Below are 12708 nucleotides of genomic sequence, written 5' to 3' on the forward strand. Positions count from 1 at the left end.
CACCGTTTATTTATGCAATTTCGCACGTAATATATTTAGCATGTATGTGGAACTTGAAAGTTACGGGATTTCGGAAAATGAGAAATCAAGCAAGAATGTTACAAAATTATGCAAACGTATTATGCCAAAAAACAAAAAAAAATTGGACAAAACATCACAACATGTGTGGTAATAGTTCGTGTGTATGCAGAAGCAGTTGACATTTTATTAAAACTTGCATGGTTCATATTGCGAATATTTTCATATGCGAAAATACTATGTACATCAATATGCAAATTTCTCTTGTACATAATTACACGCGAAAGTTTACCTGCCGAAATACGATTAAATTAACAAAGTTTTTTTAGACTGTTTTGAAATTGAGATAATACACACAAGTAGTATGGCATAGCATAGCATAGATACAAAAGTCGAAATGTATTTTTATAACCATAAAATCGTTCATTTGTCATCAAATTTAAATTACTTTTTACATAAAAACGGATAAATGACTAGTTTCATAAAAAATTAATTGTGAGATTCACCTTGATAAAATATTTTTACATTGTTTAACGTATTTTCTCATATATTACAATATACGTCATGTCTTTTACAATAAAAATAAGTCGTGTGCTTATGTATGAGAGTAAGAATTCCCAAATAACGTTGTTACACAAGAAGATGTACAAAAGCAGAAAAGTGATGCTTACAATTACAACATTCAACAAGATTTTAGGATTAATCAATTGCGACATGACTAGTTCTATCGACTAATAAAGTGGTGGTGGGTGTATACATAGAGATCATGTTTGTACATATTATGTAGTATGTACATACTAGTTAGCAACAGTAAAATTTTCTACTTGGACAGTTTTCCATATGTATACATATAAAAGTTATACACTGTTTTTCAAGTTGGTTGGTAGTCATTTGAAAAAAAAACATTTCACTTTAGGATTATTCTGACGGTAAGGGTTTAGTTACTTCCACAGGTAAATAGTGGCCGTCTTTGTCGCCGAGGATCAATTTTACTTCTACCGCTCGACGAAGCGCCGTATAAATGGCCGGTTTTTTGCATCCTCGCTGGGAGACTACTTCGAGGATGAGGTCTCGACTTGCGGGAGAGTTCTGGGTCAGAAAATATCGGATTTTCTCATACGCGGTAGACTTTGTATTTGTTCCGCTTCTATAAAATCATGATAATTATTATTTATTATGAAATGCGAAAAATTTTGAACCGGTCAAAAGCCTCGCATCGGTAGCCAAAATTTCAGAAAATTATTTCATATCACTCAATTTTCATTTCGGGGTGCGACTCATACATGTTCAAAAAATATTTACATTCATTCAAAGCCTTGAAACAAATATTCATTCATTATTCATTCACACGAATTGAATAGATATTCACTGAATATTCATTTATACAAAAATCAGAATAAAATATTCATTCAATATTCATTCAAATTTTGAATATTGAATGAATAATTTATTCGTTCATCATTAAATGAATAATTTTTTCATTCATCATTAAATGAATGAATGTGAACATGTATGCAAGTCACTTATACTAAAAAAAATTGACCCCGAATGTAAATTTAATCAATGTCAAACTCAAAATTTGCATCAATAGCGCTACTAACAATGCGATTACAGTTATCTAATTCCTCAAATTAAATTATCGGCTTTGACGGGTAACAATTTTGTAAAAAATTGCCACACAAAATAGCCTCATTGACATAAACGATTACTTTCACAGTTTAAGTATGAAATCTTAATAATGATGGATTTTAATTGAAACAAAATACTAAGTGATTTGAATTTACCAAAAATTTTACTACACATAAAGCTTCCTTCACTTATTGCATTTTCGTGCTGGCTATTTAAACTAATTACTGTTAATTAATCTGAATTTTGTAAATTAATTTCATGGCGTTAATGACTTCCAGTCAAAAAAGTTGGCAATTTCTTTATTTAACGAATTGTGTAAGTGGAATAAAATCTACAGAAAAGTAATTTTTTGTTCTTAATTCACACCAAGGGAGAAAAATAGTGAATTCAAAATTTGAAATGTAAATTTAAAAAATCAACTATAAATTTCCTACCGGAATAAAATAAGCGGAAAAGAAATACATACATAAACGCGGTAACTATTTTGTTACCAAATAATTTTTAGCGTACGATTTTGCGTATGCGAGGCTTTTTTACGGTTCAGAACTCACATTTGTAATCATTTCTCTGCTTTGGGAATTTATGTTCAAATTTTAAACCAGTTTCTACGAGTTCCCATTTTTTTAAAGGATTCATAAACTTGAACTCTCCTCCTTCAAAAAGTGGCAAAATCTGGAGTGCATATTTTTTTTAAGTTAGGAACGACCTGCTCTACAAATTTGAGGTTCAGAATTTTAAGATAAATTCCCAGAGCCGAGAAATGATAAAAAAATGTGATGAATTTGTCACTAACTCTGCTAATGGGGAAGCCTCATCACTTTCTCCTGCTTCTATCTCTTCGAGTGGTATGGATTCGTCGGGGGATTTTCCAGCGTGGGCCAAAAGAGGATCAAATTTCGTTAAAAGGGAGGGTCTTCCATTTGAAATTGGGGGAACGTCAAAATTAACTAAATCTATAATAATTTGCACATTATAGCAAAATATTCAATAAAATTTAAGATATTAAATATTTATTGAAATCATCGCCTCACCTGCATTTACGGTTGACTGGGACGACTGCACGTAACTTCGCAAGTTGTACCTTTTGCCTACAACTGCGTCAATTTTTGCAGGCGTGCCTGACGAAGGTGTTGTCGCCCAAGATAAATTATTTAAATAATCTAAGCTCCCCATTTTATAAACTCGCAAACTAAGTAGTAAAGTAAGTTATTGCAAATTAACACGGATTAAACTGAATCAATTATATAAAAAATCCTAATAAATAAGCAATAACCAATCAAATCAAGTCAAAATGTCCTCAAATAGTACCCTCCACTTCCTGTTGTAAAAATCTCTCTTTTGCCAAATTCAATTTTACAAACTTCCCGTGAGCTAATTGGGCTAATTTAAGTATTTAATTACAAGAGTTGCGTTAAATAATGAGGAGTCACGTGCATACACAAATTTTTACAGTTTACGAGACTTGCAAACCATTAGATTCACACATATTCAGATGGGAAATTAAATCCACTACAAACTTTCACACATCATATAAGTATACCCCGAATGTAAATTGAAAGTCAAACTCGAAATTTATATTAATGGCGTTAATATCAATCTGATTTCAATTGTTTAATTCCTCAGATTAAATTGTAACAAATTCCCAGATAAATTAATCATTCTATTATTCTATATATGAAAAACAATTTCTCAAATCTTAAAGGGGTTTTAGCAACTTGCGCCAATGCTATAGTTTAACTATGGCGTAGGTTAGCAAGAAAGAGTGAACACATCTTTACACAGTTTACGGTGTGAATTATTTTAAATGACAAGATAACATTATTTAGATCACGTGTGTTATATAAACTAATTATTATAAACTTAATTATTACTATTAAAACTACACAATTAACATCGTTGTTTTTAATCCCATCGATAATGTGCGTAGGCTCGGTTAGCTTCACAAACTCGGTGGAGATCCTACTTTCGCTTGATTATTTTGCCCTGCAAAATATAAAACGGAGAATGAATTAATTATTATATGCAAAAAAGTGGAAAACATTGCGGAAAACTTGCCAAATTTTTGCAAATATTTGTATACAATTTGCATCACACGCACCACACCTTCCGCCGCGTCGATAATCTAAGGAGATTATCCGAGGGGCTGCCCGTATTGATTGGAACGTAATTGTTAAACTGGCACTTGGTCTGATGGGAATGGGAACCTGATAAGGTGACCACGCCGCTTGATCGGGGTCGTTTGGAGGAAGGGACGCGAGAAAGGAACCAAATGGATCACTTAATTAATGTCATGACTCGAAAAGAAAGTTGAGAGACCTCCAAGCACGACAGATCAAAATCTGTAGGGAGAAAGCACAAGTAGGAATGTTTTTCTTAAGAAATAACACTCTTAATTCTCAAATTCTTTACAAATGTAAGACTCTAACTTTTCTTTTTTAACTTGGAAATCACAAAATTTTCTAGCAAAAAGCTCTCCTATTCCACTGATGCAAGTTTTATATCGTATTTTTTTCACTAAGAGATTGCGTTATGTTCACAAGTTTAATGAAGGCAAACAATTATTATCGTTTTGTTTCCTCTGCTGTGTAACATTGTTTGCACTATAATGAAAAATGCACAAAAATTGGAGGGCAAATTAGCCGCAATTCACTAACGCGTTTTATTTGCCTGACTGGAGAACAATGCAACGCTGGCTGGCTGGGCGATTTTTTTGGTGGTGGTGATGTTTGCAGGGTTCGGAAATATCCAACCCAGGGGGTTTTTCCGGAGTTTTTGTGGTTTTTTGTAGATTTTAGGGGGTTAAGCAAAATTCCTTACATTTTATACTAGAGTAAAGCAAGTTTGATATTCGAATTCAACATGAAATTTTAAATATTTTTATTGACGTCCATTATTAAGTCAAAAGTTCATGTTAAAATGTAAACCGAACAGGAACCCAGGCTTACTGGAAATTTAAGTCGTACATAAAATTGCTCAAAATTTCATACCGTATCTGGAAATTGAGTTAATATTGCTGTAAGTTGTAATTAGACGAATTTTGTTTTAATTTGCCCCAAAATTTTGCAAAAACCCTGGAAAAACCCACAAAAAACCCGCAAAAAACCCGTTAAGCATTAGGGTTTTTTTCGGGGATTTGATATCACAAAAACCCGGGGTGGCGCACCCTGGATGTGCATGTGCATTTATGCATGTTCTCCCGGCACTAATCCAAAGTCAAGGACTTTACTAAACTCGGTGTAAACACATATCGTGAGTTCATCACATTGAGTTATTTTTACACCAGTTATTTTTATTTTGGCGTTTAAATTATTCAATTTTTATTTAGAAATCATACGAAATTTAAAAGCCATTTAAACGCCAAAATAAAAATAACTGGTGTCAGAGAATTCGGCTCATTCGGGTCATGCACATCATGTTTCACGACATAACAATTTATAATCGTCTCATCTCAACTAAAACTCTTATATGTATATATATATTAATATAACCAGCAGCAGTTCAGCTGGCCCAAGATACAAGAGGACCATAAATTTTAAATATGGTTTTTCTTGAAAAATTTCGAAAATGTTGCTCAGAAAAATATACCAGGTTGGATATCGTCCCACCCACTTGTAAGTAGTCCATAAATTACGACTCTCCTCCCTCATCGACACACCCACTTGGATAAAAATCACAATTCGCCAACATTTGCACATCTTACTTAAAATTAAATGCAAGTTAATTAATTAACTAATCTAAATAACGGTTTGATTCTTATTTCAGTCTCTTCGCCACTTTTCCTCCGCGCTATATCCACCCCATTTTTCGCCATGCGGACCAAGTCGCTCTTCAGGAGGCGAATGACTTCGAGCGCCACATTTTCCTCCCAGTCCGCCCGGCGAATAGTAGTCAAACCTCGTCCACTTTTTACGACCAAAGTATTCGTCGCCAAATTTACTAACCACATTATGTGAAAAGGGAACAAAATCTTGGCCAGGGGACTGCTCGAAAATGTAAGGCTGCAAAGTTTGCGATGTCAAATCATTTCTCATTTTTGGGTTTTACAAATTTTTAGCAAGTTGAAAGTGTGAAGAAATCCGTTAATTTGAAAATAATTGCTCGCTTAAAATTTAATTTTTTCGAATAAGACGTTTTGCACAATCATAAACTTGCATTCGGACCACACTTTTCAAACAAGTAGTAAGAGATATAACTATTTATTTCCAATTTTCCACGCATTTTTGACATATTTGTTGTAATTTTGAAAATTATTTTGCAACTAACTTCTGGACAATGACAAAGCTAAAACTAATAATAATTAATCATTCTCCTTTTTTTCTATTCTGCAGGGCAAAGTAATCAAGCGAAAGCAGGATCTCCACCGAGTTTGTGAAGCTAACCGAGCCTACGCACATTATCGATGGGATTAAAAACAACGATGTTAATTGTGTAGTTTTAATAGTAATAATTAAGTTTATAATAATTAGTTTATATAACACACGTGATCTAAATAATGTTATCTTGTCATTTAAAATAATTCACACCGTAAACTGTGTAAAGATGTGTTCACTCTTTCTTGCTAACCTACGCCATAGTTAAACTATAGCATTGGCGCAAGTTGCTAAAATCATGTTAAAATTTGTGAAATTGTTTTTTCATAGAATGAGACTACTAATAAGTTTGTAGTGAATTCCGTTTTCCTTCGTAATCTTTGCAAATTTGAAAGTTTGAAGGTTTGCAAGTTTACTAATTTTGCAGAGTTTACAGTTTGCCTACAGTTTACTTAATAATTATGTACTTGTTTAGTATGACTAAAATTGGGATAATCATTACGTAATTTTTATAGATTATACAGATATTTCTATTCGAAATAAAATCTCGTAATTTATAATAAATACATACGTTTACGGTAAACGGTTTACCTACAATTTATTTATTTTGGGCCATATTGATTATTACAAAATAGTAAATTCGACCGTAAAATCATCCAATTTAGTTAAAATTGCAATTTTGCTTCGTCAAAATATCACGTTTCTTTTGCCTCTGTTAATTTTGAAAGTAAATTCTAGAGCAATATTTGTGTAAATTAGAGATCCCGTACTATATAGTGGAGAACTTTGACCTAAAAATGGTCAAAAAATAATTCTAGAAATCTCAAATTTTGGTATAATATGCTAAATATATCTGTCTCAAATGTGCCCCCGCACTCCAACTTACAAATAGGAAGCTTCCCTCAAAACCACGACGGGAAGTTTGGCATTTTTCTTATTTCCGGAAATCTACACAAATCATCAAATTTATTAAGATGTACAAACACGCATTTCTGACTAAGACACTCAGATTTGTGTACCCCAGTAAAATTTGTAAGTTCGAAAGAGAGAAAAATCAAGGCATAAATCTATCCGAAATCTCGTTTTTTTTGCAAAATATTTTTGCAAAATTTCCACAATTTTTTACACACGGTTTCAAACATATGAGTCAATTTGCATCTAAATTTGACTACATACGTATTACCACTGGTGAGAAAAAGATAATCTTCTTTCCCATAAACTAATTAGGGATTGAATTAATTCGGATTTTTGTAACACATTAAATTTGCGAGCATGTATTTTGAAAAAGTGTTGTATCAAAAATTGCGAAGGAACGTTAAGTTTGAAATTTTATGAAAAATTCAAATTTTGCGAATTTACAACTTCCCTCAGCACAAGCGCATAACCAATTGTGGTCATTGAAACTAAAACGTAAGGGCAGTACGCCGTATAAAATATTTCTGTAAATTTGAATACGTTTAATAATATTGTTAATTTATTTAAACGAATGATTAATAGATATTTTTATTTTACTTCAAAAAATAAAATTTAAACGTAAAAGTTTCCAAACTTATCATTTTGTTCAAATATGATACATGAAACTTAAAATATGCAATTATTAAACGCCGGCAGGACTAAAAATTTAGTACGTGTCAACGGGCATAGATTTGAAATTTCCGATTTTAAGAAATTTATTTTCCGAACTTTCGATTTCTAACTTTCCTGAAATTTGCAAATTTTGTTAGATTTTTTTTAGACTTTTTGAACTTAAGATATTTTCGAACTTTACTAAAATATTAATCAACTTTAAAGTGGATCAAATATGTCTCAACTTTCCCCATTGACAACTTGAATAACTTTACTCCTCGTTAAGCTACCCCATGAACACGTGGTATCACTCCTCCCTCTCTTAGCACCTTTATCATTCTTCCATAAAGTAGGAGGCTTATCAACACCATGATAACCACAAGTAGCACTGCATGCAAGATTAGAAATTGTCAAATTAAATACCTTGAGTCTCAATTTACCTCGAAATGTTGTTAAGTTTACCAGAATTGATCACTGCCCACGATGCCGACACGCACCCGAACTGATTAAACCCTCCGTCTCATTGAAAAGATGGAGTAAAATGCGCAAAAAATTAATAATAATAACGAATTTGCAAATGTTTGCTAATTTTGTAAATGGAAGTATGTATGTACATATCTACATGTTTGCAAACTTTGTAAAAAATTATGTCGTAATCATTTATTAAATATTTTGTAAGATTTGTAAACCAAGATTTTCCTGATAAATGACCACTTTTTAAAATAATTATTAACAAAATGTCCATTTATCTGGAAAATTTGATATTGCTAAAATTTGTTATATCAAATTGAGACTGGAAATTGCGTAGGTTTGCATCCATTTAATTTATTTATGTAAAAATCATAAAGCACAAATGGTTTACAAGGGTTTACAAGATAATTGAATTTTTGTAATTGGGTCATAAAGTGCTGTAACGTTCTAATTTTAAAGTTTTCATTTTGCATGGAACTCTGAAATTATGCTAAAATTTAGAAAAGTATTTACAATATATTTACCTATGTTCATTAAATAATTGCTCATTTAGAAAATATCTTGGTTAGATCAATAGTTCCATTCAATTTGGGGTAAATTTGCGAAATTTTGAAAACTACACAAACGCATATATATGCATATTTAAAAATCTGATAAGCTATAGAAGATGTCAGTTACATTAATTCCCAAGTTCTTACATACAAACATCTTGCTGAATCAAATCCGAATTAAATATGTCACGTTTAACCGGAATCCAACCTAACTTCGATTTCACAAAGAAATCGGTTGCTTTCGGCGTCGTGTAAAAGACGGAATTAATACGAGAAATTCTTCATCTTGGGAGGAAACAGAGTCGCCAAGAGTGGGACACGATGTGGAGGCGAGATCCCGCAAGTTGGTCTGCATAAAAGAAAGTAAAAAATTAGCAGAAAGATATCAAAAAATAATTTTAATTACAAATTTTTTGCGTATGGATCGTGCCGAAAATAAAACAATAAATAACTTCGTATTTATTGGGAAATAAGAGAGATTATTGGGAGACCTTTACAAAATTTTTCGTATCGTATTTTTATTACATTTTGTTTTTGCATTTTTCATAATTTCATAATTTCATAATTTTCATAATTTCAAAATTTACATTAATTTTTTTTACCACAACTTTTTTTGACCATTTTACGCGATACTTTTATTTATCAAATGACTAATCTTAAAATTTCATAAGTCATGCATACATACTAAACGATTAGGACAAACCTTTTTGTACGAAAATGTCGTAAATTTACCTAAAAAAATCGGCATCTTTTTATTTCGTAAATATTTTATTTTACTTATCGGAAAATAATAAAAAAAACTTCGAAACTTAACATTTTGTACCAACCATTGTTGAAATTTTTGAAATGTGTAAACAAAATTATGGAATATTAAACTCCGGTATTACTAAATATTAATAAGTAGTTTCAAGGAGATATGAATGAACATACTGATATGTAGGTGCTTAGTAGGTTTTTCGAAATTTCGATTTCTAAATTTTATGAAATTTTAAAATTTTAGCATTTATTTTTCTTTTATTTTTTTCGAATCACAATAAAATAATAAACTAAGCAACAGACGCGAAGTAGGTCGGCATAAAAGAAAGTAAATATTGCAAAAAATAATTGTAATTAACAAGATTTTGAGTATGCATCATGCCGATAATAAAAATAAAAATAATTTGGATATAGGTATATGCATAGACGGAGGTTTAAATGTCAGATTTTGGTACGTTTTTTTTGCACCTTTTAGTATAAAAGTTCACATTTTTTACCTTGCTTATAACTTATAACTTTAATAATTTGATTTATTTTATGCGACACCTTTATTTATTTAATCTCAAAGTTGACATGCACAATTTGCTAGATTAACACACACAAAAATGGCACGAAAAGCAAAATTTTTTGTTGCAAACTTACCCAGAAAAACGGCATGTTTTCAATTTTGTAAAATTATTCCGAAAAAGAACTACTAGATAAAGGAATTGTGATGCGAAATATCTAAATAAATATGTAAACTTCGCTAAGAAAGATGCTATCTTTTTTTTGTGCAAATCATAATAAATGTAAATCAAAATGTATTTTCGAATTCTGTAAATGGCGTATGAACCCGATAAAATCACTATTGCTTATTTTCAACTTTCTTAACTACTCAGTCGCTGCAGAAATTTTTTGGTCGAATATCAAAGAAATAGGTTCAAAATCTAAATTTGCTCGAAATGTAAACTTCATTCAATCTGTTATAATTTTTATGCCGATTTTAAATATAAATTTTCCAAAAATTAGAAACTTTATAAAATTAAAAACTTTATAAAATCAGAAAACTGCAAGTTTTGTGAAAGAGTACTGTGTACTTTTGTAACCTAATTTTCCTTCGTAATCTTTGTAAATTTTGCAACTTTAGGTTGCAAAGATAGGAGTGATTATGACAGATATTGATAGACTATTTCTCGGACGTAATAAACTTTGGTCTTTTTATTATTTAAAAGATAAGAGTGGTACGTCGTATAAAATATCTGTGAGAATTTTGATACCTTTAATTACATTGTAAATTCCTTTAAATCTTGAAATGTGATAATTCTCGAAGGACTTTTTAGCATCGTAAAACCCGTGAATTTTCATGTAAACATTAACAAAAATTTTACAAATAATTAAAGAGAATTAGCCTGCAGACTTTTTGCAACCTTGGAGCAAGAGAGTATCTTTGTTTTGTAAAATTATTTTACAAAACGTACGGATTTTCGGAAAGTTACCAAGCACTGCGTGAATTGCGCAAATAATTGCCTCGTGTGAAGCGTTTTATTACGTGCATAACGTAAATAGTTCCCCAACAAACGTTCCCTGTGGGTAAGAAAGACGTAATCAGGTCGAGAAATTTTGAGATAACCGATTCGCCATTGTACTAAGAGTTGGATAAATTTATAGAATAATTTATAAAATAAGTGTAAATTTATAGAATAATTTGTGCAGTTTTTTCATAAAGTTCACCAACATTCAGCTGAAGTGCGCTAGTTAATTTTAATCACATCTTGGTGATACACAAAACAAATCTGAGTCTTTATGATAACACAAATATTTGGAAAATTATTTACTTAATGGCTTGCAAATCTGACAGAATTGTCGTTTTGGAATTTTTTTATAAATATCACTCAAAAACAATAAAATAATTAAATATCTGTCAATTTAAGTCGAGGAATTTAGAAATAACAGATTCACCATTGAGCTAAGAGTGGTGCATTAAGTAAAACTTTAAGAGTAATTTGAGCAGTTTTGTAAAGTTTGCAAAAAGATTCGAACACGTTAACCTGCACGTAAGATAGATATCATTAATCTAACTATTTATGGGGACAAAAAAATTGAAAAATTATTTAATGGCTTGCAAATCTGACAAATTTAAGCTTGTTGAATGTTGAAAATCGTACCACACAGAAATTATAATTCTTTCAAAAATTGTACCAAATATGCTACCTCAAAATTCCTGATGTTGCTCGAAAGACTACATAATTATACATAATTATGCTAGTAATTTCATTTTAAGGTCATGTTTTATGCGATTTTTTTAAATTGCACACTTGGTAAAGTTTATTAATTTATAAATTTTAACACATTACAAATGTTCGACTAACCTTCGCTTAACTTCAACCAGGAAATCCATACGTTTTACTATGAACTATTCTGGAATTTTGAAAATGCCGGCAAAATTACACTAACTCAATTTTAGATTTTCTTAATTGCTCAAAAATCAAGCAGGAATTATATTTAACAATTTAAATCGGAAATTAATGAAAAGGATGCTAACTCGAAATTAGTTAATTGCTCAAAATGCAAATTTCATTCAATCTGCCCTACTTTTTATACCAATTAAAAAACAATTTTTTTTTAAATTGGACACTTTACAAAATTTAGGTGAAATATTTCCTTCCAATTTCTGTCTTCATACAGTCATGCAGAAATTATGCTCAGGTCGAAAATTAATGAAAATTAGTGCAAATTCATCGTATTCTTTGAAATGCCAATTTTAATCAAGTTCATAATTTGTTTACAAATTTTGCTCATGCATTTTATTTATTTTAAGTTTACAAACATGGAGCTAAAAAGGTCTAGTTAATTTTACTCACATCTTAAACAACTCGCTTATACACAAACCAGAAATTTGACTCATTGTAATAAAAATATTTGGAAACTCATTTAATGGCTTGAAAATCGGAATTTCTGTTGCAGAAATATAATTCGCAGAAATAAAAGTTACAAAAATTAATTGATAGAAATTCTGTCAAATTAGAAAATAACAGATTCGCCATTGAGCCAAGAGTGGAGCATTTTGCGAAGTTTGTAGAGTAATTTGCACAAGTTTGCGTACATTCGAGTACTAGTAAATATATACGTCAACCTGCACCCTGTATAGTAAAGTACTTATCTTAATTCTTATTCTATGCCTATATGCACCCATCAGAAAGATCCACTCTTAGAAAAATTGTAACCAGATTATCACCAAAGTTTAGACGTATATGACTTTACCGGTTTGGTTACAATCAACACCGAAATGGTGTTAAATCGTATCATCTTCACTGCGGTGTTAATTATCACCGCAATGAATAACAACAAAACCACAATGTGGTACAGATGTATATCATTCAGGTTATGATCCTTTAATTTATTGGTGATGATTAACACCATGACGGTGA

The 12708-nt window shown here is 30.9% G+C and overlaps 1 protein-coding gene and 1 long non-coding RNA gene across 5 annotated transcripts; one reads left to right on the forward strand and one right to left on the reverse strand.

Annotated features, from left to right (window-relative positions):
- Window positions 1-174: 174 nt before the first annotated feature.
- Window positions 175-4327, reverse strand: LOC110856231. The gene is made up of 5 exons (XM_022104703.2): window positions 4074-4327; window positions 3728-3986; window positions 2679-3630; window positions 2441-2600; window positions 175-1165 (listed from the first exon to the last, which is right to left on the reverse strand). The coding sequence occupies exons 3-5, from the start codon at window positions 2818-2820 to the stop codon at window positions 937-939; spliced, it is 531 nt and encodes a 176-aa protein (XP_021960395.1). The 5' UTR covers window positions 2821-3630; window positions 3728-3986; window positions 4074-4327; the 3' UTR covers window positions 175-936.
- A 547-nt stretch (window positions 4328-4874) lies between these two features.
- LOC110856232 lies at window positions 4875-6540 on the forward strand. 4 transcript variants are annotated; one of them, XR_004836271.1, is made up of 4 exons: window positions 4875-4896; window positions 5030-5258; window positions 5410-5639; window positions 5976-6540. It is a non-coding gene; the product is annotated as an uncharacterized LOC110856232 (long non-coding RNA). The 4 variants fall into 4 exon arrangements; XR_004836273.1 differs by having other exon boundaries at window positions 4889-4929; XR_004836272.1 differs by lacking the exon at window positions 4875-4896 and adding an exon at window positions 4900-4914.
- The last annotated feature ends 6168 nt before the right edge of the window (window positions 6541-12708 follow it).

The sequence above is a fragment of the Folsomia candida genome, unplaced genomic scaffold, assembly GCF_002217175.1.
Source record: "Folsomia candida strain VU population unplaced genomic scaffold, ASM221717v1 Fcan01_Sc015, whole genome shotgun sequence".
NCBI lineage: Eukaryota > Metazoa > Arthropoda > Collembola > Entomobryomorpha > Isotomidae > Folsomia > Folsomia candida.

Excerpts from the sequence above, each read along its gene's own strand:
- LOC110856231 (XM_022104703.2), bottom strand. The coding sequence starts at position 2,820 with ATGGGGAGCTTAGATTATTTAAATAATTTATCTTGGGCGACAACACCT. Across the intron at positions 2,601-2,678 it reads CCAGTCAACCGTAAATGCAG|ATTTAGTTAATTTTGACGTT; the intron begins GTGAGGCGATGA and ends AAATTATTATAG. Across the intron at positions 1,166-2,440 it reads GAGGCTTCCCCATTAGCAGA|AAGCGGAACAAATACAAAGT; the intron begins GTTAGTGACAAA and ends ATGATTTTATAG.